The sequence below is a fragment of the Pteropus alecto genome, unplaced genomic scaffold (genome assembly GCF_000325575.1).
Source record: "Pteropus alecto unplaced genomic scaffold, ASM32557v1 scaffold104, whole genome shotgun sequence".
Taxonomy (NCBI): Eukaryota; Metazoa; Chordata; class Mammalia; order Chiroptera; family Pteropodidae; genus Pteropus; species Pteropus alecto.
The window spans coordinates 5,214,535-5,240,848 of NW_006436664.1; the positions used below are offsets into that span (position 1 = coordinate 5,214,535).

At 31.2% G+C, this 26,314-nt stretch overlaps 1 protein-coding gene across 4 annotated transcripts in view; it reads left to right on the plus strand.

Moving 5' to 3' along the window:
* Positions 1-26,314, plus strand: part of RALGAPA1 (Ral GTPase activating protein catalytic alpha subunit 1) — a 215,854-nt gene that overhangs the window by 72,410 nt on the left and 117,130 nt on the right. For 3 of the 4 annotated variants that reach the window (XM_015590611.2, XM_006913471.3, XM_015590610.2), the window contains exons 16-20: positions 682-843; positions 16,958-18,490; positions 20,237-20,361; positions 21,387-21,603; positions 22,656-22,832. In XM_015590611.2, coding sequence (XP_015446097.1) covers positions 682-843; positions 16,958-18,490; positions 20,237-20,361; positions 21,387-21,603; positions 22,656-22,832 — 2,214 coding nt within the window. The remainder of the gene's footprint in view (positions 1-681; positions 844-16,957; positions 18,491-20,236; positions 20,362-21,386; positions 21,604-22,655; positions 22,833-26,314) is intronic. The other variant, XM_006913472.3, reaches the window with a different exon arrangement.

The window sequence follows — 26,314 nt, forward strand, 5'->3', positions numbered from 1 at the left end:
CCATTTTTTTTGTTAGAATTTAGATGGTGATTTTGTTATTCTATTTAAAAAGAATTATTTGAAAATTCTTTTGTAAACATTTTATTTGTTTTAACTAAAAGTAAACATTCTCTAGATGTGGACTGTGTGTCTAATGTTAAAAAGGGATAAAAGGACAGTAGTGGTGGTTATATCATTAATACATGTTTTTATGATCTTTGGTTTACTGGTATTTTTCTCTCTTAATAATTGCTAGCTAGAGATTACATCTGAGTCATATTTCATACTTAACAGTAGTCCAGTGTGATAAGTAGGTGATCAACCTACCTTTTCCTGGACTATTTATTTCCCAAGTTGCTATTTTTGTCAGATAGAAATTTAGCCACCACAGGATGGCTTTTGATTACCTCATTTCCTATCCTTTTTACTTGTCCAAATGTTTCATTTCTATTACAGATTAAGTGGATGGCAGAGGATTTATAATAGTTTATTATTGATGGTGTATTTTTAAAACTGCATCCATTTTTTAATATGATTTTTACATAAAATGAAGTTCAGTAAAGCAGTTCACAAGCATTTTATCTTGTTACTTTATAATACATTATGAGTAAACCTAAAAATCTGAGACTAGGTGGTACACGTAATTTGAAGAGATTATGTATCAGGTGATAGTATACTAACATTGCAAATATACATTTCTAGGAGTTGGACATGAATTTCAGAAAGTTTCAGTTGACAAGTCATTTTCCAGAGGATGGAGTCGTGATCAACCTGGCCAAGCCCCAATGAGACAGAGAAGTGCAACAACCACTGGTTCCCCAGGAACCGAAAAGGCTAGGAGTATAGTACGGCAAAAAACAGTCGGTATGTACTGTTTAAAATCATGATAATTGTACAGAACAATATGTATATAGTCCTTAGTAACAACGTATATGGATTCACAGTTTTCCAATCAATTGACTTTTGTTGTTAAGTGAAACACTTCTATAGAAAAAACTTCTTTCAGTAGCACTCAAAAGTTCAGTGGCATGCTGTGTTATTCCTTTAAGCTATTAAGACTTATTTTACATTGTTAATTTTATGTAATTTATTTTACTATAGTATTCATAATTTTTAACTGTTATTTTACAGAATTGAAGAAGTAGAACTCTGATTCACTTTCCAGAACTCATGTATTAACTTGTATAGTTTCTAAGTGAATATACTCATAAACATGGAAAATTAGGGTAGCTAATTTTCAGTGCTACAATTATGTAATTAGATTGGCTTCACAGACATCCAGCAAGGAATACATGCTCTCTACTTGCAGATAGCTGAAGCTAAGGTGGAATCTGTTGCTATGTTCCTTGCTGCTTTTAATAGACATGGAAGAAATTTCTGTAATCTTGGGAATAGCGCCAATGGAGCAATGATGGGATGAATTTCTGGTTGTAGGATTCACTCAGCATGCCGTAGACTTAGCTACCGTCTTACTCCTTTTACTCTCAGAGATTTATAACTTGGTCTGAATTGTAGTAGAAAGAATGCTAAATGAAATGCAAGAGGCCTTTGTCCTAATTTCTTTTTTTCACTCTCTCTCATTACTTAAATAGCTAGATAACCTAGAACAATTGACTGAACTTTCTAGGCTTTATTTGCTTCATCTGTGTAATGGGAATGAAAATACCTCACATGCTGAAACAAAATTGTTTGAAGTTACTTCAGGCTGTTTACAATCTCTGATTCTATGGAAGGAGAATTTTCTGTGGAAATGTGTTTGTATTTAATGGTAATCAGTGAAAAACATTATTTTAAAGAATTTAAAAATTAATGTTGTAAGAATATATGTCATCTATAAAATGGTGGGTTCTGAAGTGTTAAGGATTACATTCTAAGGGAAGAAACAAAACCAGAAAGAGAATTGGGAAATTAAAGATTTTAATAGAGTTGAAAATCATGGTTAGTTTTAAATCCCTCAAAAGAATTATATTTTCACAATTGTCTTCTGCTTATAAAGTAAGCATAGAATTATATTGATTGTATATATCAGGTAGGAAGAAATGATACAAGAGAAATGAATATCGATGGATTAAAATTAATATAATAGAAATTTTGGTATCACTTTTTGAAATTCTTGGTTAGATGTTTATTATCTGAAATGATTTTCTTCATTTTATACTAATATCACATCTACAGAAAATATTTGTGTATTGGTTAGGAAGCAATTGTTTTGTTTTGTTTTTTAATTTAAAATTATACTTTGTTTTATTTAATAAAAAAGAATCTTTTTAAAAAGTTTCTTATATATTTTGTTTATAGAAATAATTTATGCTTAGTGTAGAAAGCTTAAGGAAATATAAAGGTCTATAACTGTCTAATAAGTAATGATTATTAACATGTTGGCATATTTATAATTTTGAAAGAGCGTATAATGAGTAAAATATTCATCTTAAAGTAATACCTGACTCTGGTACCTATGTTAAAACAACCTTATCTAGCTTTTTTATCAAACAAGCCTATCAAATAAAAGTTAAAGTATTAAAAGTTTTGTTAAGAAAGGTGCCCACAAAAAGGTAGAAAATGCTAAAAGGAGAGCAGATTAAATTAGGATATTTTGATATATATTTTCTCAAATTTTTAAAATTAATATGTTCTTTGTGAACTTAGTTAAAAAATTTAAACTGCGATAAAGTTTGTACGTTATAGTAAGTCTTTCCATCATCTTTACTCCCCACCCTCCCAGTTCACTTCATTAGAGACAACCACTGTTAATAGTTTCTTGAGCATGCTTCTGTAGATACTGTATGCATATATAGGCATATAACATAATATATACACTGTTGTGGACATAGCTTTTTAGACATTCAAATGAAAAAAAGATTTTTAAATACTCAACTATGGAAGCATTGTTCTGAGCATTGATGTTATAGGTAGGAACAAAGCAAATTCCACTGAAGCTGACAATTCTAGTATTGGGGGAGACGTAAAATAAACAGTAAATGTGCCATGAAGTAGTAAGTGCTGTGAAAAAAAGTAGAGCGTGGTAAGGGACAAGAGAGTATAGGATGAGGAAATGAGATTGTTTTAGACAGATCAGTGAAGGCCTAATCACTGGATTTAAGATCAAAGAACTGAATAAAGTGAGAGCAGATATTTAGAGGAAGAGTGTTCCAGGCAGAAGAAAAAGTATAAAAGCCTTGGAGTGTGCTTGGGTATTTGAGGAAGAATAAAGAGGCCAGAGTGGTTAAGAGTGAAGTAAAGAAGGAAGAGAGTATGCTAAGAGGTGAAGTCAAGGTATAATGTTATATCTTAAAGATTATTACGTATCAGAAAATGTTGTACTTCTTGCATTAGTTTTAATTACATGGAAGTACCATCATTTAACCTGTATCCTGACATTTAATTTATTTCTAATTTTTTGCTATTAAATATGGTACAGAATAAAGTATGTATATTTCTATAGTTTATACATACATACAGGTATATCTGTAGGTTTAATCTGTAGAATTTGATATTAAATTGCTCTTAAAGCAATGAGAATACCACTACATGCTTATTAGAATGGCTAAAATCCAAAACATTGACACATCAAATGCCAGTAAGGTTGTGGAACAACAGTCACTCATTGCTTGTGGGAATGCAAACGATAGTACAGCCACTTTGGAAGACACTTTAGTAATTTCTAAAAAAGCTAAATATAGCCTTACCATAGGATCCAACCATTCTGCACACAAACGTTTATAGCAACTTTTTTTCATAATTGCCAAAACTTGGAAGCAACCAAGATATTCTTCAGTAGGCAAATAGATTAACAAACTGTGGTGCATCCACACATGGAATATTATTCAGTGATAAGAATAAATCAGCTTTCAGGCCATGAAAACATATGGAGGAGCATATTGCTAAATGAAAGAAGCCAATTTGAAAAGGTTAAAAATGATTTCAATTATATGACATTCTGGAATAGGGAAAACTAAGAAGACTGTAAAAAAAGTCACTGGTTACCAAGGAGCGGAGGGTGGGGAGCAGGGAAAGGAGGAGGGATGAATAGGTGAACACTATATCAGTATTGGCTCATCAATTATAGGAATGTATCATATTAATGCAACATGTTAATATTTGGAGAAATTAGGATGGAAGAAAGAGAAGAGGATATATTGGAACTCTTTGTACTTGCCTCTCAATTTGTCTGTAAACCTAAAACTACTTTTAAAAAAATTAAATTGTATTAATTAAAAAATAGGTATATACACATTAGGAACAGAAAGTAATTTAGACATTTGAAATAATCAGATTTACCCATGAAGATTTTATATTTTAAAGTTTGTGTCATTCTCCATTTCTTAATTTTATGGCTTGCATTGGGAGAAACAAATCATATTAATAATTCAGATTTTAATTTACATTTTTCTTTTATGCAGTATTCCCTTTAATAACAAACCTAATTCCTCTGTTAAAATTATCATATTCTTTAACATGACTGAATTATCCAATAGAGTGGTAGAATATGTAAATTTTTAAGACTAGTTTAACTTTAAACAGCTTTATTTATATTAGTAGTGTAAACTGATATAAGTATCTCATGTCCTTAAAATTTATGAAGACACTAGAAAGTCTATGGTGAAATTTACAAAATAATAATTTTGTTATATTCAGATAGAAATTCTGCTGAATTTATTTTTTACTTAAAGGCAACTTGTCTTCATTTAAAAAAAAAAATATTAAACACTGCATAATCCTTTAACCCTCAGATTACCCAGGATGGCCTTAGTAAGAAATTTTCACTATTGAGTTTAAAATAATTTTTAAAAACTTTTGGACAGCATTTCTAAGGTTTTGCTTATATCAACAAATATTAAAGGAGATGCGGTGAATTTAGGACTTATTTTATTTTAGAATATATTCATGAGAAGCAATGTAACTTGTTTGCAACTGTGACTTAAGACCTGGTATTCAGCATTTGGAACAAATATATTTCTGCTTTTGTTTTCAGATTTTTTTCTTAACTGTTTATTGTAATATTGGGCCTAAATTTGGGGATTTATAAAGGTATTTCTGTCAGTTAACAGACATGTATACATGATATCACATTTACTTCATTATAAACAGAGAAAAATATGTGTAGCATTTTGGAAATGAGAAAGGCTAGAGTTACTTTCTTCCTGTTTATTTTGTATGTTTGTGTGTTTTTAGTGATTCATCACATTTGCTGTTCACGGATTTCTTATGCTACATGAGAACTCTGGAGTGAAGGTTACAGTTTTTGATACAGTGTGTATATTTTATGAGCCAAAATAAATTTATATAGGATGCATCTATTTTTATTTTTTATTCATTTTTTTGAGAGGGATGAAGATAAGACTTCAAAAATTGGCATGCTTATAGTTTTGATAATTTGTTTTTACTTTTTGATGTCATATTTTCCCTACCTCCCTTTCATCTACATAAAGCATATTGCAGATTTAAGATTACTGACATGCGTGGCCTAGGAATATACAGCAATAGAAACTTTAGCAGCTTTACAGAGATTCTCTGACCTCACTTTTAGATTAGTTATTTCTCATATTCCAGTAGCTGCAATTATGGAAGAAGTTCCGAGGGAAATGCCCAATCTCTTCAAGTTGATGGTGGGAAAGAAGGAACAGAAGGAATTATTATCTCAAAGGAGTTGTCTAACCCAAGAGAAAAGATAGAAGAAAACTTTTAATTCATTTGTGGGATCAAAAATTTGGTTCAATTTACTTTGAAAGAAGTATCTCTCAAAATCATATAACAGCAGATGGTATATGTTACTGAGCAGCACTTCAAATTTTGTCTGTGTGTGTCTTTGTGCTCTAGCAAGTGTTACTGAGTGATTATCTTGAAATCAACGTAACTTTTATTTTAAATTGGATTATAGAATTGTTCATTTTCACATGAAGGATAAGAAGCTAGCAGGAAAACACTAGTAGAACCAGATTTTAACATTTTGTATTTGGCTTTAATTTTAAAATATATTTACCTTTAATATATTACATGGCAAGCCATACTCTGAAGACAGATTGTTGCCATTGTCTTAATGTATTTCAGCCTTCCATGTTTTGCTGCACATGAATTTACCTAAAAACTGCTCTTAATCTTTTATTTTGTTTACATTAATAAAATTTTTCAGAAAATCTATATATAATCATTCTTTCCAGTTATAAACTCTGACATACCTTTAGTTTTTGATTAATAGTTTTTCTGGTTTTATCCTCTATATGTTCACAACTGAAACTTTTGTTTTTGAAATTTTTATGCTGGGCTGCTCAAATACAGATACTCATTCAGTAAAGATTTATTGAACTCATGTGTACCAGGCACTAGGGATATAAAGATAAGAGGATAGAGTGTTTGCACTGGAAAAATTGGAAGATTGACATAGAAAACATACAATCCACTAAAAATAGATTGTAAGCTTTGTATAAGTAGTAATGAACAAAACAAAAACAGTGTTTTGTTCATTGCTATATTGCTAATAGTTATGTGAGAGAGTGAGGAAAGATTCATAGATGAGATGACAAGGAGTCAGGAAGGAAAGAAGACCAGATATATTATGAACTCAAAACGCCATGCTGTTAAACAGCTTGAAATTTTCAGGGAATAGTACAAAATTCAGTGTGGCAGCCGCATGGGAAAACAGTTGGAGGAGATGAAGTTTCAGTGGTTATTGCAGCCAGGTCACAAAGGCCTTTCGTGACAAGCTAATGAGTTTAGGCATCAGGTAACCAAGTGTTTCTTATAATCAGGAAAACTCAAGATTTTAACTGGACATTAACATTCAGATTCTTTTTCAACAACGTCACTATTACACCGTATATTCTTTTAAGTCCTCTATTCATACAGTGTTTCTTTTAAGTCCTCTATTCATACATAACAATACACATTATTTATTCAAGAATTCCTAAACTAAAAATTAAAAAATGTTTAGGAAGTATAAACTTGATTATTAATTTATTTCTAAATGTATTAAAATTTGTCTTTAATTTTGTGAACTGGTGACTTTCCTTTTAAGACATTACCAAAAACAACTACAAATGATATTTTTAAAAAGTAATTCAGTTTTTAAATTTTTACTTTAAAAAATCATTTTTTATATAATATGCTTAACATTTTAAATAAGCACAAACTTGCTTATTTTTCTCAGTAAGTTGATTCTTCATGCTGATTGCAAATTTTATTTTATATAAATGTTTCTACTTAATTTAAAAAGTTATACTATTAACTTTCATATAAATAAGAGGTACTGATTCAATTAAGCATTCTTCTCCTACCAGAAATACTACAAGATTCAATTTTTTAGACTATGAATTACATAAAATTTTCTGAAAAAAGACCTGTGAGTAATGTTGAAACTTTAATAGGGAAGAATATGAAAGTAGGAATGATTGGTTCTTGGAATTCAGCTTCATTAAGAAGAGTGGCTCAGAATGGCTCAGAGAAATGCCCAAATATGGTACGAAAAATTTCTTTGAACTAATAATAATGAGTCCTTTTCGATGTCACCCTTCAATGAACTTTTCAACTCCCGGTTTTGAGAACATAAGACTAATTAAAATGTCTGCTGTTTTTTAATGCTATACCATTATAACTGCTAATAATAAGCATTTTTCTGCTTTACACCAAAAAAATTACATTTGAAATGTCATATGTGTTCTCTGATTTCTTTTCTTACAGTTTGCCAGTATTTGCCGTGCTGAAATGTTTTAATTTAAAATTTCCTTCCTTTGTATCTTTTAGTTTTCTCTGTTGCTGCTTTTTCTGTGACACAAGCCTTTCATTATAGTCACTCTTCTTTTTTCCTTCCCCACTTCTTTCTTTTCCTTTTTTTAAAGCCATGAGAAGCCGATCCATTGGTGAATGTGCTCTGCCATCGGCCTATATACGCAGTGCTAAAAGTGCTCCTGTTCTGATCCATACTTCCAAACCCTTCTTGCCTGATATTGTTCTCACTCCCCTTTCTGATGAGCTTTCAGGTAGTGCCACCTCTGCTAATTTCTGCACCACCTTTTTCACTTTTTAATCCTTCTGCTTTCAATTTTTGCTTAATCAAATAAACTCTTCAAAGTTAATTTCTTTGGGGGAGGTGTGGGAAATTGGGAAAATGGTTGAGAAATCAACATTTTGAGTTATTTGAACTCTAATGCTATCCTTGCAGTTCATTCTGGAAGTGCTAAGTGTAGTGCTGTGCCAATGTCCAGTATTTGGGGTTGTAAATGGCCAATTTTTTTATGTTTGACATTTTTCTTCTCGGGTGATTAAAAATAAAGTAGCAGTGTGTACATATGTCATTATAGATGTCTCACAGAAGATGACTTGAAAGGTAGCAGAGCTATCGTTTTGACTAGCAATGTGGTAAATCTTGCAATGGAACTAAGCAAAGGAAGTCAGTCATCAAGAAAAGTACATAATCTAAGAGTTACTTTGGAATAAATCCTTGTGTTTATGTTAGATTATGATAGTATATAGAATTCTAAGAACTCATTTTTAAACCAAATTAAAAAAAAAAAAATCTGTGAGGTCTCAATTTCTGTGGAGCCTCAAAACCTGTTCAGCTTTCCAATCTTGCCTCAGGTTATTGATCCCCCAGGACTGGGATGGTCTCTTCTTCAATAAGATTTAATTAACATATAATAAAACATAGATCCTAGATTCAGTTCCATGAGTTTTGAGAATTGTACACACCTCTTTTAACCATTACCCCAAATAAAATAGTTTCCATTACCCAAAAAATTCCCTAGAGAATTCTTCCCACTCACAAGAACACACACACACACACACAACCACTTTTAATTTCTCTCACCATAGGTATTTTTCTTTTAAAAAAAAATATGAATAAAATCTGTCTTTTAGACAGAAGCAGGCCCATGTTGAATACAGTTACTATTCAAAATGTGCTAGCTCAAAGAAAGTTGGGTATTTTTGCGCATTTTGCGCATTTTTGGGTACTTTCTTAATCTCTCTTAGGCATGTTTCCCGGACATTGCCACTTTTGGTGAGGTTGCTGTTTTTTTATTTCGTTTTGTTTTGTTTTTAACGACCTATCTTCCTTTCAGTTCCCAATGGACTGTAGACTTATGTGAGGAAGGCACATTTTTATGAATAATGATTTTTCAGGTTAAGTCTTTCCACCCTCCCCAAACTCATTAAGATCAGAGATTTCTCCCAAACGAAGTGGGGTACATAATTGAAAGTTAACTGTATATAGATACACAGACACTCTTGTGTTTGGTATTATTTAGAAATACTGTAAATGAAAAAATTTAGTATTGGCTTTTCTTAAAATGAGAAAATAAATTATTCAGTTATCAGATGTGATATGTTTGTGTTTTCTAGTTCAGAATACCTTGATTGAGAAAGTTATTTCAGCATATTCTTTATGATACTTTTGAGAGATGTTCAATATTATTTTTGAACCTAAAATACAGTTAATTAGAAATAATGAATTTCTAATGGATTCATGAAGATTGGTAGTTGATTTAGTAGTTTATCGATGACAATAATAAAATAGAAGATTTGACCTCAAATCTAAACCTGGATGGTCAATAAGTATTTGATGATGAATGAATATATTTAACACGAGTAAAATTAAGATACCCGAATAATTTAAATCATCAGTGCAAAAAGTAAGATTAGAAAATAAATAAATGGAATAATATGAATTTTAATATATGGAAGAAAACATTTTTATTACATTTGATGCATAGCTACAAATAAAAAATTAGGATATTTTGTCTCTTTGGTGCTCCATTGAAGCACTGTTCCTTCCTGTATTAGTAGCACTGATTTTGGTTGCTTACATCAAATTATAATTTAGTCACCTAAATTGGCAAACAAAACAATGTTTCTGCTCTTACAACTAAATTAGGTATAGGTAAAAGAAATTGAATTTGTTGTAAACTTCTCTAGATATATTTTTTGCTTCAAGATTTTCTTAAAAATATGCATAAAATATTTAGTGCAAGCCATTTATGACATGTTTAGAAAAATTAAAATGAGGTTTGACCACCAATTCTTAAAAGTTTGGCCACCAATCCTTAAAAGGATTAAATAAAAATGTCAGAAATGATTTATTTTTCTCAGAATCTTGAGAACTTTACAAAATGTATTGTCTGCAACTTAAACAATATTTTGGCAGATATGCATGTTAAGTGCTACAATATTATTAGTACACTAAAATAAAGGTGAGGTTGTACCCTTTGAAGTGTTCTAAAGTAGTTTCTTACCCAGGATAAATTCCTATTTTAGAATTCTTGCTTTGTTGTAAATACATAATTCTGAAAAATTACCTTTTTATGATTTGATTGGGGGAGGTGTTTTATGAAGAATGTTTGAAAGGAATTTTCTAAATGACAGCTTTATTTGTTGTTATTTTCATTTCCCCTATTTGGGATAAAATGTCTTATATGATAGATTTAAAGATTTAGATAGTAGTGAGACAGCAGTCACTAAATTAAAACAAACTTATATCTGGTTATCAAAATAATGTTAATTTTAGGAAATACCGATTGTATGGAAAAGTATAAGAAATTATAATCCTTCAAACCAATGTTTATTGATAAAATTGTCTCCAGTTTTTTTTTGTGTGTGCATATGTACATATCCAGTATAAAACCATAATTAGATTGTTATTTTGGGTAAAAATCATTTTTCTTTTAGGACTTTAAAAAGGCAAGAAACATAAAAAGTAGCAGCAAAACCTCCTTTTCTGAGAAATGATTTATGAGTGAATTCAGCACTTTCAAAGCTGTTCTATAAATTGAGAATATTTTCTAAGAAATGTTAGTAGATGTATAAGGAGTTAAAGATTCATAGTGTACATCATCAATATATTAAAGGCCCCCAGAAGTCTTGATAAGTAAATGTTTAATTCACTATTTCTCAAACTTATTTAAGCATGGAGAACTTTTCCAGGTACACATATTGACATCCTGTAGCACAAAAATTTTAGAGAAAACATCAAACTAACGTCATAATTTAAATATTAGCTTTATAAAAATTGGACAGGATTATTCTTATATAGGCTTACACAGTAGAAATCTGAATTACTGGATTTTAAAAAAAAAAATTGCCCCTGTGGTTCTTGAAGGCAAATTGAAGGCCTAGAGTTTACTTTTTTAGGTGTTAGTTGCATTGAGGAGGAGGGGTTAGGGGTTGGAGGAGGGAGAGGGAGAGGAGAAAGGAGCTATATGAATAGATTTTTTAAACTAGTGCTACCCCAAATTTTTTTTAAAAAATCACCATAGATCCTCAACCATTCAATATTTGGCTTATGTTTTCTTCTGAGGTTTGAGTAAATTTTACTTTAGAATAGTTTAATGTACAGAGAGAATAAGGGAAATGAATTACTTAAGGGAAAAAAAATGTTTTGCACAGTATTTTATCTTTCCCTCATTTGAGCAGGCTTAATTAAAATCATAATAAAATATTTCCTGGGTGTATCATCTAAGATCAGGAGTTGAGGTTTCTGTAATAACTTCACACACACAAAAAAATAAAGTAAAAAATAATAATAATAATGAAACTAATAGACAGTCACTCTAGATTTTGGTTAGAGATAGAATTTTCCAGAAAAATATTTACCTGGTCCTCTTGAAGCCTTATGGGAGTAAAAGGAAACTCCTTTTAATTCCCCCTTTTTAAAAAAATATACTAAGATTTTTAAAAATGGACCGCAGTTTTCAAAATACTCTATTTTTATCCAGCCTTTTTTTCTTTTCTTTTTCTCCAAATAGTCTTGGTTAGATGTCCATTCTACCTAATTGTTGTGAGTGTGTTGCTATATGGTATAACTTTATACAGACTAAACAAGTTGAATAGCTGAATATCCTTCAAGAGTTTTCTTAAGCTCTGAGGACTTGTTCAAAGGCATTGACACTGTGTCAGTGACATTAATTCTTAATATCAGACTCATCTCATAATGAAAGTATTTTTTTCCAAGCTCATGCTTGAGATTTTGATAGAATAGGCTGAGGGTTGCACAAGCAGCTAACATTTTTTAAAGCTCTACAAGTTAATACTGATGTCTATGCAAGCACACTCTCCCTGCCTTTCTCTGGCACTAGATTGTACATCTGCACATTTGGTAGCCCAGTCTAGCAGTCTTTAATTTTCATGATAAACAGATTTGAGAGAAACCAGAAATCTCAGTAATTAATTGTTCGTAAGCAAATTAACTTTTACTGTCAAAAATAATACTTTAATGAAAGAAGGGATGTAAAAGAACAAAGCATGGTGGGCAATTGACTTTATACTTTTGCAGCTATTTCTTATTCTTTTCTAGTCGAGTACTATGGGTTTCTCACCCTGAAATTAAGTTCACAGACCCACTTTCTTCCAATTAGTTTTAAAACTGCTAATGTGTTTGCCATATTTGTTGCTGTTAAGACTCTTGTTTGTATAAGCCAGATTACGTAGACTGCTAATGTGACTAACAATGCTTCATTATTTGAATTGTGCTCTATAGAGCAAAATAGTTTCATCTATTTTCTGAGTATCAGGAGAACAAAGATGGTATCTTTCACACTTCATCCTGTTCCTAAATTCTGCCTGATCAAGAGAATTTTCCATCTCTAATCAAAAAGTAGGCCCTTTACACAATCAAGGAATTTCTTCTTATCAATATATGATAGTAATCTTTTATAACTTTTTTATCTATAATTTACCGGTTCTAGCATAATTCTAAGTTGTGTTTGTTTCTGTTTTTTTTTTTGCTGAAATAATTTTGTGTTCGTTTTTTAAAAAGTACATCTCAAAAAAAATTTGAAGCTAGAAATTTGTCTGGAGATAGACAAATGACCGATTATCTTTTACGATACAAAAATTATAGTTTTGTTTATGAACATTCATGTTTATGAATGCTATGAATGTTCATAAACAGATAAAACTATAATTTTCGTATCGTAAAAGATACATTGGTCATTTGTCTATTTCCAGAATTTAAGAGTCAGCAAAATAATATTGGATAAGAGTAGAAGATAGTTTAGTAGTTTAAATTTTAGTGGTCTAATTAAAATTAATTGAGCTTGGTTTGTTGCTTTTCAGTCTTTTCATATGATTTCAGTGATGTAGATACTGCTTTGAATTACCTATAAATAGAGCATCTAATCTTAAAAAGACTAGTTTTTAGTAGCCTATATTAGTTATTTAATTGGAAACATAGATGCTCTATAATCCTTGCTTACTTTGAAGATAACGTTGCAATTTTTGCCCAAATAGGCCAAAAAAATAATTACATAAAAGACATTGTCTTTTCCTTTAGGTAATTCCAGAAAAAAACCTGAGCTTCAAAATGGCATCAGTCTCTCTGTATGTTAATATAAGTGATTTTATGAATTCAGGAACTGTAAAAATATTATTACTGATATTTGTAATGGAGAACAGAATTTCACTTTGGTGAAAGGGATTTTGGCACTTGATTCTGTACCTTGTTTTAGAAATTACTAAAATTTTCTAGTAATATGATAGTATTGTAACTTAAGGAGTTTATTCCCCTGAGGGCCTAACTCAATATTTTGCTAATTAGCAACTGTTCATTTTTAATGAACAGTTTAAAGAGCAAAAGACATGCTTTTCTTCTACAACTGTTTATTGAGCCCCTATTATGTTATAAGAGCTATTTTAAGCAGTGGTGATAATATGTTAATACAAAACATAAATTCTAGTGGAAAGAATTTTTTTTATACATTAAACACTAATATTACACTTTTAATTTACAGTTTTTCTTTTGAAATAGCAAAGTTTTCCTTGAAACAATATTCAGAAAAAAACTAGTTTTTAATCTAGAAATAATTTCCAACACTTTAATGCTAAACATATTAAGGCAATCCAAAGATAAAATTTGACATCTCTGTACTTTGTAGGATCTATAGGAAGCATTTTCTCAATGTTCAAAAGCTTTTTTTAGTTTGTTAAACTTTGTTCTTGGTTTGCTCATTCAGTGTTTACTAACACTTTAGATTAAACCAATTTAATTTAGAGACTGGTATTATTCAAGGTAAAATGTAAGCAACATAGTTAAATTATTGTGAAGGCCATTTTTGTTTAAACCTGATGCCACCATTATTTTTGGCTATCCAATACAAAGTTTGTCCATTGTTTTTTTCTGTATAATTTACAAACATTTGTTTTTGACTGTTATTATTTCTAAGATTTTTTAATACAGATAAATTTTCTTAATAATACAGTTTTTACCAATTTAAAGAATTTGTTTCATAAATATATAACATTATTATTCAAGAGAATAAGAACATGGTCTAATTTTTGCCTTACTCGATATCCCAGCTCTCTACTTTCTAGTTGTGTAACCTCAGACAAGTCATTTAAATAGTTTCTTCATTTTTAAAAGGGGATAATTACACTTCACAGAGTTGTTGTGAGGATTAAATGACTATATTTAAGATGCTTAGAAATGCCTAGCATGTAGAAAAGACTATATATATGGTTTAGCTGTCATTTAGTCCTTAACAAAATCCTATTATATTTAAGACCTGGTAGAGTCAGTTATGCATAATTCAAGTGCTGACATTGGTTTCCTGTCACCATTATTTTCTTCTCCAATTTTATGCAGTTAGTATTGTCGTTTGCTCATGTAAGAACTATATTTAAAACTTAAAACATTCAAAAAGTTTTTTGTTTAAATTCTCTAACAGTACATTATTGGTAGAAAAATATTGGTTTATTCTTTTTAAAGCTGTCTCCCTCATAAACTTGCATAAAAGTTTTAGATACTCATATGTGATAACAAAAGTTTAGGAAAAAAATACTTTGGCTGAAATAATGGTTAAATTTTCTAATATTCAAGGTGAGGATTGGGTTTTGGAAGAAAGTCCTAAAAACAGAACTTCACAGTAATCTCTACTGCCTTCTTTAGAATGGAAAAATTATGAAATACCAGTAAACTAAAAATTAAAATTAATATTCTACTTTTTTTCTGAAGTTCATGTATTTGCTAGTCTCATAATATTAGATTTTAAGAAGATTTTAAGATTTTGATTTTGAATTTGGAGCTGATAAAATTTCAACCATAAAATTTTAAAGAATTTTTTACATAAAAGTTATATAGTATTTGTCATAACTTTGCTGTCATAACTTTATATAGTATTTGTCATAATATTCCTATTAGAATATTTTGTGGAAAGAAACTAATCTCTGTTCTCTAGGCAGAAGTTATTTGAATGGATTATGAGAGATACAACAAACCAAAATACTTATATTTATCAAGATGCACAAATATGCATTAGTTATCTTCTGCAGTAATAAATAATAAGTATAAATACATAAATGTGAAGATTCTGAGGAAATGGTTTGCTTCTCATTTAGAAGAATTTCTAAGTGGAATGTATGAAGAAGACACCCAGTGTCATTTTTTAAAGTATTATACCCCCTTTGGCCTAATGTTAAAAGAAATTAATTGTTTCAACTTTAGGAGATACTGCGTATTTGAGCTATGTTGGTTGGCTAAACATGTATCTTCAGGAATATAGTGGAATCTTGACATAATACAAATCTCTCTTGATCCGAATTTAGTATAAAGTGGTTCCTTTTGAATATCAAAGAGGGTGATATGAATGAAATAGCAAGACTAGCCTCCTTTCATCCATAGCATGAATCCTGAGAATATTATGAATTACTATCCCCATTTTATAAATGAGAAAACTGTTCTCAGAGTCTAGAGTAAAAAAACTTAAGTCATAGACCTAACAACATCAATAAATTACTTTGTGGTCTTGGAAAAGACACTGGCTTACTCTACATCTAAATCTTTTCATTTTGATTATTCAGTTATAGTTCTGTTACTTGTAACCTTTGCATTACAGATCTCAGTGAGTAGCAATATCTGACTTTTTGACTTCGTCCTTTTTGTTACATTTTGCTGTCTTCTAAAAAAGTTTTTTTTAGTTATTTCTAGATAATGAAAAGTTCTTGATAACATAGACACTGTATTTTACTTCTAAAATTTCTATTTTGTATATATCTGTACAGTTAAATAGTATTTCATCTTGTAATTTTCAATTTCATAAATATTTTTGAGGATTTACCATTTATTTAGCACTTTAGGCAAGAAAAGCAATGTGAACACTAAGCCACCTTCTCAGACTTTATAAATTTGAGAAAGTGGCTTCACCTCTTTGGGCCTCAATTTCTACAGAGCTAAATTAGATGATCTGTAATGTCCACTTGTATTCTAAAAATCTGTAGTTTTTCCAAAGAGATGTAAGAAGATAAACGTACAGTTTTTAAGGCTTGATGGTTTAATGGAAAGGGCCAATGACAGGCAGAGATGGTTTCTTCTTAGTGTTTTAAAGGTTTTTGTTGTGTCAGAGGTGAAAAAATACAATTAACTTTTTAACGATATTGATTTTATTTTTTAGGGATGAATAGATGTTAATACTATAATAAAATAAAGTAAAACACTTCATAGAACAGATAGTTTCCTGACAAAGAACTTTAGGAAGAGGGTGGAGATTTCCATTTGTAAGATGTGATCAAACAGATAGGCAAGATTTGAAGAAAAGATGATTCCTCTTGTCTGGTAAGGAAGGAAACAAGAATTTATGATACCCTCTAAGATTCTACAATGGGATATTTAGATCAGCTTTCTGTGTTAAGATCTACTTTTTCTGCTTGGAACTTAAATAAGTAGGAAAAATTGAATAGCAAGTTTGAATTGCTTGATTTATTGGCACAGCTCTATCTTTAACTGCACTTCCAAGTGTTTCATCACCTCACTCTCTTTCTGTGCATGTTAACATTTTAAAATGTATTCTAGTAGTTTTCTAATTCATTGACACTACATGCTGTTTTGGCTTGTGCCTGTCATTATTTAAAAACAGATTTTGTATTTTTAATAGATTTTCTTTCATTGAGCTTACAAAAATATCTCAGTTTTTTATTTTTAAGCATATGCTTAGAGTATGGTTGAAATTAATGCTTTTCATCTTCATACAGTTCTACTCTACATAATTTTTCTTTCTTACAGATATTGATGATGCTCAAATACTTCCCCGCCCAACTAGAGTCAGACATTTCTCACAAAGTGAAGACACCGGAAATGAAGTTTTTGGTGCTTTGAATGAGGAGCAGCCACTGCCTCGAAGTAGCAGCACTTCTGACATCTTGGAACCATTCACTGTTGAACGAGCCAAAGGTGCAGTTCCTGTAATTGACAGTTCATCCCGTCATGCACCAAGCTTGCAGAGTTCCACAGAGGCTTCTTCAATAACTAGATCCACTGAAAGCCACATCACTGATACTCATAGTAGAGAGTCTTCTCTGGAAGTTGGTGATAGCATATATGACCATCTTTGTCACTTAATAGATCCAGTAGAACTTGCAGATTCAGCCTTTGAACAAATCCAGTACATTGACCTTGAAGGAGATGATGATCTTCTTTCCTCCCTGAAAGAATATTTTAAGGAAAACCAGGAAAATCACAGTAAAAATGAGTTAGGTAAAGTTGCAGCTTCTCAGGAAGTGATTATTACAGTAAATAGGGATGAAAGGTCTTCTTTAGATAAATTAGAATACATAGACCAGGAAAGTAAATCAGAAGATATCCCCTCTTTTGTTAGGAATCCTGAAAACATACTGTTTCAAAAAGAACCAAACTCAGCTGTCTTCTTGAGTGATACTGTGCCTAACCAATTAGATAGTCTTACGAGAACAAAACCTTCTGAAAAATCTAAGCAACTAAACAATGATAAACAGTCATCAGAACCTAGTTCAGGTAGTCCTTGTGATAAAGAAAAGAGAAAATTTCTGTATAGGCAAGCAGCCACAGAATTAGATGCCTGTGTAGATGTAACACTAGTAGAAAAGGTTAAGGGTGTGCAAATTAATGAAAGAAAAACTGTCCCACATGTTATACATACCAAGAAAACCACACTAAAAGCACCCATTAACCGCAGAATGCCTCATGTTACAAACACTAGCAAGCTTTCTCCAACCAAAAGGAGCTTGTCTGAAACAGTAACTCATAGAGCCAAAATCATGAAAATCGCTACTAAAAAACGAAATAGTGTCCATGTTACTTTTAGACCATCTACTGAATCAGTTCAATTTTATAATCCTCTGGAAAACAAAGAGGCTCCATGGAAGACGAGACTGCGGAAACTCAGTGGCCTTAGTAGTAGCAGTAGCAGCACCAGCAACCCCCATACCAGCTCAAATAGTGTTACAGAGCTAGTGAAACCTGGTGTGTACAGGCCTCTAGATACAATTACTATGTCAGTAAGTAGTAAAACAATTAAGGAATCTACAGAGATTCCCACCATAGTACAAAAGGAAGGAATCGCAGGTAGCCAGTTAAGTAGTCGTAGTACTCTTAGGTCATCAGGTCATGAGGCAGGACTACCACAAGGCTCCCTGGGTGGCGTTTATAAAACTGTTGTACATGCTCTTTCAAAGCCGAAGGCAAATGTTTCCCCACAGAGGCAGAACAGAATGCCACCAGAGGCTCCACTGAGGGATCTGTACAGTCATGTAATGGGCTATTTTGGAAGGAAAGCTGCAGGTGAGCACTTACAGTGTGCAGAGCGCAAAAGGAGAAAGACAGCACCAGTTTGGCTTTATGCAACTGAAGCAAGCTATAAGCAATCAAAAAGCTTTGGGATGGTCACTGCTTTCTCTCTGTTTGGTTATGCATGCGCCTTTTCCCAGCTGTATTTTTCCCAGCATAAAATGTTTATTTAAATTACTAATTTCCCTTATAAGGCATTTAGTTAAACCTCTTTGCTGCTGAACAGGATGGGAAAGAGGAAGATATAGGAAAATTTTAATGACCATTCAAAGGCTATCTAAATCGAATATTTTTGTGTGTGTGTGTATGTACTACAAGCCTTGAAATTAAGTTTACTGAGGAGTTGGAATACTTTCGCCCCCACCTCCCTATAGTTTGAGGGCACCAGCTGTATAATTGAGTTCATTTATTTTTACTGCTGATTTATTTGGTTTTATCTTTTTTCTTGGTAGAACATTACTTTGACATCATATAACATTATGGAAATCAAGGTCTACTCCCAGCACCAACATTTTTAATTATTACTGAAGAGGAAATTATTTCTTAAATCTCAAAGTGGATTTAGTTTCTTTTCATTTAAGTGATTTCCAAACAAAATTCATTTGTATAGAGTGCAAGTTATATCCTTGAAACACTTATCATTACTTTCTTTTTTCTGAGATTATAGATGTACATAAAGGTTTCATGATAGCCAATCATGATTTAAATATGGAACCTCTATGGACAGATTACAGAAAGCAAGATTATGGTAACTGTTTTATCTTGATTCAAATTTAAAATAACTTTACAGATATGAGAATTAACTTTCAGCAGTAAGGTAGGTTTTGATTTTATTTGTTTAACATGATTTTGTTAGCATGATTAACAGAACGCTGTATAATGAATGCAACTTGCATTGAGCCATTAATGCCACTTGAGGGCAGTATTTGACAGCTTAGCAAAGCCTGGCCCGTAATATAAAGATAATGGTATTTCACATTAAGCTCCTGACCATTGTATTTTCTTAACTTGAAATGCTTTGTAGTTCATTAGGAATATAAACAGTGCTGATTTTTCTTTAATTGCAGAGAAATCAACTTTTTAATAGCATAATAGTGAAATAATCTTATTTTCTAGAAATTAATTTCCGAAATGTAACACTTTCTTGGTAATATAAATCATAATGTAGTCATTAAAAAAATCAAGATAACTATTTTGGTTTTTTTCCTTTTTACAGAAAAACCTTTGTGAAAATCTCTATTAAAACAATAAAATTAGATTTTGTAGTGAATAGGAACAAATGTCAAAATCATTGACTTTTTATTTATGAATAACTTAAATGCATTTATGTCCCACTGAGATTTGCCTAGATTCAAGGGATATATTTCTTGCAAATATTCTTTCAGGAAAAAGGAATTATAAATTATTAAGACTAAGTGGTAGTATAGTCGTAGGGAGAAAGATAAATATACCAGTTTCTTTATAGGCAATATTAACCTAACTCCAACTAGTGCTTATCTATAAGCTTTCTTGCTATTAAAGGTTATACTGAAGATTGACTAACATCTGCTTAGTTAAATAAAGTAAATATCAATTTACTAATTCTTAAATCTAAAAAGAGAGAAATTATTCATAAATGCATGTTTGGCAAATAATTGATATGGCATAGGTAATTTATTTTGGGTTGTTTTTGTTTGTTTCAAATTTAGAAAATGCAGTTAAGTCTTTCCTTACTACATATGGTTATTTATTTATTTTTAGTCAATAAAGAGGACATGAGCCAAAAACTGCCTCCTCTTAATAATGATATTGGCAGCAGCAATGCTAATGTTCCAGATCTGATGGATGAGTTTATAGCAGAACGACTTCGAAGTGGTAATGCCTCAGTAAGTATTATTTTATTTATTTGATTTTAGAGAGGAGAGTAGAGAAACTACAAAATACATACTTGTACATGTATATGTATATAATATATGTGGGAATTTTTATTCAAAACAACCTTCCCCCCAAATTTAACCATTTTTTAAATTAAAATTTTAAAATTATATTTTATAGTATTTTTTATTCAAAGATACATAAAACAAGCATGCTTATGGTTTTGACCAGAGTGAATGGAATACCTGTTGGCTCAGCTACTGAGGTGAAAAACAGAGGGAGAGGCTAGCCTCTCCCTCTGTTTTTCACCTCAGTAGCTGAGCCAACAGGTATTCCATTCACTCTGGTCAAAACCATAAGCATGCTTAATTTTGATAGCATAAATATTGATTGCTTAATCATTCCAGATAACTTTGGAATAGATTTTAAAGTTATCTTTGAGTTTTAGAATTTATGGGAAATTAAAATTGAAGCAATTTTAACCCTAATAATGCTTATTTGGTAAAGACAAATATATGCTGAACTACTTTTTTTGAATGGTCATATTCCATTTGGGTTTCAGCTTGTCTTTAGTAAAAGTCTGTGGGTCCATTACATTTCCTTTTTTTTTTTTTAGTTCAGTGTTTTTTCTTGAGTGAGAAAAAATTATAGAATCATTATATATAATCATTATAGAATGATATCTTTGCATCATTCTTTTCTTCCTCTACTCCATTCTGATTGCTGCTGCTTTTTCCATTTGAATATTTTGTTCTATGTCTTAATGTATATTCACTTCGTAGATCCTTTTGGGGCTTAAGAGTCTCATGCCTAGCACCATCTGATATTTGGGTCTTTGCTTCAGGCAGACCAACAGTAGTTCAGGCTCTCGTTCCATACAATTATATAGATTGTTTGGTTAGTGTATTTTCCCCCTCCTACTTCAGGCCCTAAATCTCAACATTTATTGTGATAATTGTCTTGGAAATTCAAGTTTTCAGATCTTTAATGAGAATTTAAAAACCTTTTTTTCATGATAAATCTCTCTTGAATTTAGACTATGACAAGAAGAGGAAGTAGTCCAGGCAGCCTGGAAATTCCCAAAGACCTCCCTGATATGCTAAACAAGCAGAACCAAATGCGCCCTATTGATGACCCAGGTGTACCTTCAGAATGGACATCTCCTGCAAGTGCAGGGAGCAGTGATCTTATCAGCTCAGATAGTCATTCAGATTCTTTCAGTGCTTTCCAATATGATGGCCGAAAATTTGACAGCAAGTATCTTACTCTATTTTAACAATATGGGGTTGTCGTTGATTTCTCTTCAAGACTGACTTGTAGATCATGTAACCATCACCTTCCTCTGTAATGTTACTTAGACAAGGGGTTTCTACATATTTTTATTTCATTTTTAGTGAAATTCCAAGGGAAGTTTTAGGGAATCACTTCAAATTGGGACCATTGTTTTACTAAACTCAAGACACTTAAAAAAAAAGCAAAAAATACTGTTCTTTCATAAAACAAATGATATTTTAAAACCAAAAATGTAGAAAAGAGAAAAACATTAGGGTAGACTTGATGTTAAAGGATAGTCATGGTTATGAGTTGGAAATATTTTGTGCACTCATATTTGGGAATTACTGTCTAGTTACATCTAGTGCTTCAGTATGTTCAGTACAGTTATGTTCCATGCTACGGTACCCAGAACGTTTCTTGAATAATCATTTCATGTTAAAATGACATCAGTGATATTATTTGGCCCTATGTCACTACCATATAGCTTTTTTTCTATAATTATATATTACACTTGGCAGTCAGTAAAGGGTACCAGAATTTTTTTAAAAAAAGTCAAAACCTTGGAAACCAAGTTTTTGAAGGGCTAGGAGATACATTGGAGAATTACATGTTTCCTGCCCTTATGGATTATATACTGCTCTGATCTCAGACTGAGAATATGATTTAAAAGAAAAATAATTTTTATCATCTATATATGTCCATTTTTATTATCTATACCTGTACTAGAAATTATAAAATACTTGAAAAGCAGTAAATATATTACCAGCTATCAGAAAATATGGATAAGAATAGTGATGATATGTCTTTTATCATTATTGTTAATAATAAGCTATGAGAACCTTTAAAAATTTGTTTCTATTATAAACTTCATAATGTTAACATTATTTATACTTGCCTGAGTGGTATGTAAATAGAATAGATTTAGAGAGAATGTTAATGTTAAATCATTTTGCTGAAGTAGCTGTGTCTCTTATAAATATTTTCGTTCCGTGATTGGCACTTCCATATACTAGCATTTCTTTTTCTATAGATTTTGGCTTTGGAACTGATACTGGGATTGCATCCTCTGCTGATGTGGATTCAAGTTCTGGTCATTATCAGAGTGCTGAAGAACAAGAAGTAGCTAGTCTAACAACTCTTCACATAGATTCAGAAACAAGCAGTCTTAATCAACAAGCTTTTTCTGCTGAAGTTGCAACGGTTACTGGTAAAGTTACTCAAGGGAATGTATTCTTTTTTTTTTTCGGTCTCCATGTGGCTTCTTCTTTATATCCTTAGTTATAGGAGTTCTGTTCAGCTAGTGTTCAGGTGGTTCTCCAGGTTGATTATTCTATAATTAATTTAGTTGTAATTTTGATGTGGCTCTGTGATGTAAGCACAGTGCTTACCTACTCCGCCGTCTTGACCTGAACCTCGAGAATGTATTCCTTAAATACATTTTTTAAGCCACCAAAGAATCTGTTTAGAATTTTATTTGATAGATTTTAAGTATTATTTATTACTTAAATAAGTATTATTTATTATTATTTAAGTATAATTTTTTTTACTCATTTTGTAATAATGGAGAGAAGAAAACATCAACATAAGAATTTCTTGACCTGGAGTCTACATGGATAAGCTTCAGGGGACTGTATGAACAACTAATATTGTATGCAAAATTTGTATGTGTTTGTATCAGAGCCCTCCCTGCAGCGATTTTTAAATAGCTAACCCAAAAGAGGTTATGAACTGCTGTACTATACCTTTTTCATTGTCTTTCAAAGTCAACTTAGATTTTTATAGATTCCTTTGGCAAAGTAGTTATTATAGAATATGTAGAACAATTGCCTATTAGAAGGCCTGTTTTTCAGTGTACTTATATTCTATGTTTATACACTAAATTATCCTTTTCAGTAACTTTTTACATGTGGTCTAATCCAACAATTGTGAAATGCAGGATACAGTTATTGCAAAGTTAGTACAATGACCACAGGGAGCCTGATCAGCTAATGGTCCATAGTTCAGGAGGTCCACTGTGTGAGCCAGATTTACTCTGGTTTCCACTGCCCTTTGGTGGGTTATTATCCTTTCCAGTTTAAATATTAATAGGGTGGTTTGAGCATCCTGTGGTTGGCAGGAACTTGCAAGACTAGAACAGAGATTTCTGCATGTCTGAATTAGGCACATTTCCTCAGCCAAACCAAAGAGTAAAATACTCAATAGGCAAGAACCCATCCTGTTTTTCACAGACTACTTTTTCCACATCTTTTCTATCAGGATAAGTAAGAACTTCAGCCTGTCCAATTGCAGAATGAGGGCTGAGTGGAGGATAGGAGCCAATGGGTTAGTTAGAGCAACAGTCCTATTATTACAGAATTTAAATTATTTAAAAATTTCTGAGAAAAATTCCTATTTTATAATAAGTAATTTTTACTATAGCTGTCCTTAAAAATCAGATGAAAAGATACTCAACATTACTAATAATCAGGAAATGTAAATAAAAACCATGAGATACCACTACACACATAATAAAACAGCTCATGTTAAAAACACTGACAATACCAAGCTTCGAAGAGGGTTGGAATAATTGGAATTATCATACATTACTAATGGGAATGCAGAATGGTAGAGCCACGCTATAAAATTCTAGCAGTATCTTTTAAAATTAAACATCTGTTTATCATATGACCATTCCTAGGTATTTACCTCAGACAGTTTTATGTGAAAGTTCATGGCAGCATTATTCACAGTAGCTAAAACAGCACACATGTTGATTAAACAGTGAATGGATAATCAAATTGTGATGCGTTCATTCATTGAATATTGTTTGGATTAGTACTCAATAAAAAAATATTAATATATGCAAAATCATAACTGACTCACAAACATGCTAAATAAGAGAATTCAAATACAAAAGACTACGTTCCATACTTTATTATTCCATGCATTGGAAGTTCCAGAAAAGACAAAACTGTAGTGACAAAGCAGATCACTGATTACTTGGAGTGAGCTGGGAGTAGCAAGTTTTTAGTGGTGATGAACTGTTAATATATTTTGTTGATTACATGACTGTACAATTGCCAAATTCATTTCACTGAACACTTAAAATGGGAGAATAAAAATAATGGGGTTTTTTGTTCTACTGTGACACAAATTTTAATATTATCAAAAATAAATTTTTGAACAGTGTAGTGAGATTACTGAACCTTGAAAAAAGTGGAATTTCAAGGTAGAATTAATAAACTAACTGCCTGGGAAATTTCCTCACTTAGAGATCCACTGCATAATTCTCTGAGCCTGTGACTCAAAAGAATTCCATCATATGTCTCTGTCTTAATCTGGAGTCTAGCAGGTTTTTTTGAAGGAAGGAAGAGTTTCTAAATGTAACTGTTGGTGAATTAGAGGTATTTCCCACATAAGCCATTTTCTAGTTTTCTTTAAGCTATTTAAAAGATTATAATACATAAAAAAAAATGTGATCGCACCTTATTTCTTTTTAGTCATCAAAAATAGAATTTGACATGAAAATTCTTTTGAAAATAAAACTTGATATGTGTAGAGAACTTGTTTAAGGCTTTTGTCTCAGTATGATTTTTGGATAATTCAGTGTCTAAGAATTTTTAATATCTATGTAGTGTGTATTTACTATACATAGTGACTATTTCTAGGACTCTAAGAATTTTTATTAGAAATTCTAATCTTAATCAGTGCCATTGGTAATAGTGTAGAGGTGTTTGTCTAAGAAACTAAAGCAATTGTTAGACTGATTGATATCTGTTTAGAGCACATAAAATTCAGCAAACAGTACAACTCCATATATACAAACTATTCAATATAATTTTCTGAAGGTGAAGTTTGCATGTTTTATCACACTATTAACTTTGAGAATAGCTGTATTCTATCAAAGGATATAGGAGTCCCGCAATCTTCTATTTTCCTGTAATTTTTTCAGAAACTAAAAGAAATCTCATATAGGAGTTAAAAACAAATTAACCTGTTTTCAGGGTGTGACTATCTTTATAGCAATATTTTTTTTCTATTTTAAAAAATTAAGAGGAAAATGCCTATAAGTCAGCCATTATCGATTGTTATTAATAACATTAAATGCAGTAATGATTCTCTAATAGCTAATCTTGATTAAAACATTTCTTGGTCTCAGTTCTCAAAACTGAATCAGATTTTTATGGATGAAGTAATAAATGGAGAAAAGAAGTAGATTTGTATTGCAAAGCAGTTGACTAAAAGACTAATTTTTTTGGTCACATAAAGTTTTTGATAAATATCGAGGAGATTGTTTTCATTGTGCCCTCAGCAGTTTGTGTTTATATTAAGGTATAGAATCCTTAAGTTTCTGTAGCTGTCCTTTAACATGACTTTGCGCTGCATGAATTTGCCCCAAATCTCAAATGAAGGACAGGAAACTTACACCTACGGTGTATCATAATGGAGCCCAGATACAGAGTTGTAAGACTATCATTCAATAGGCATTTATAGCTCTATATGTACTTTTTAAGGCATTTATTATGTTATAATGTAGAATGACAAGGGCAGAGTGTTTTGATTATTGAGTCCAGAATATTGATATTTCTTTGCCAGAAAGAAGCTTAAAAATTAAATGAAAAGACTTAATATTTTAACTGTAGCGCTTCAGTACAGCCACCACCAATTGTTCAGTACAGTATTAATTTATGCTATACATAATTTAAAATA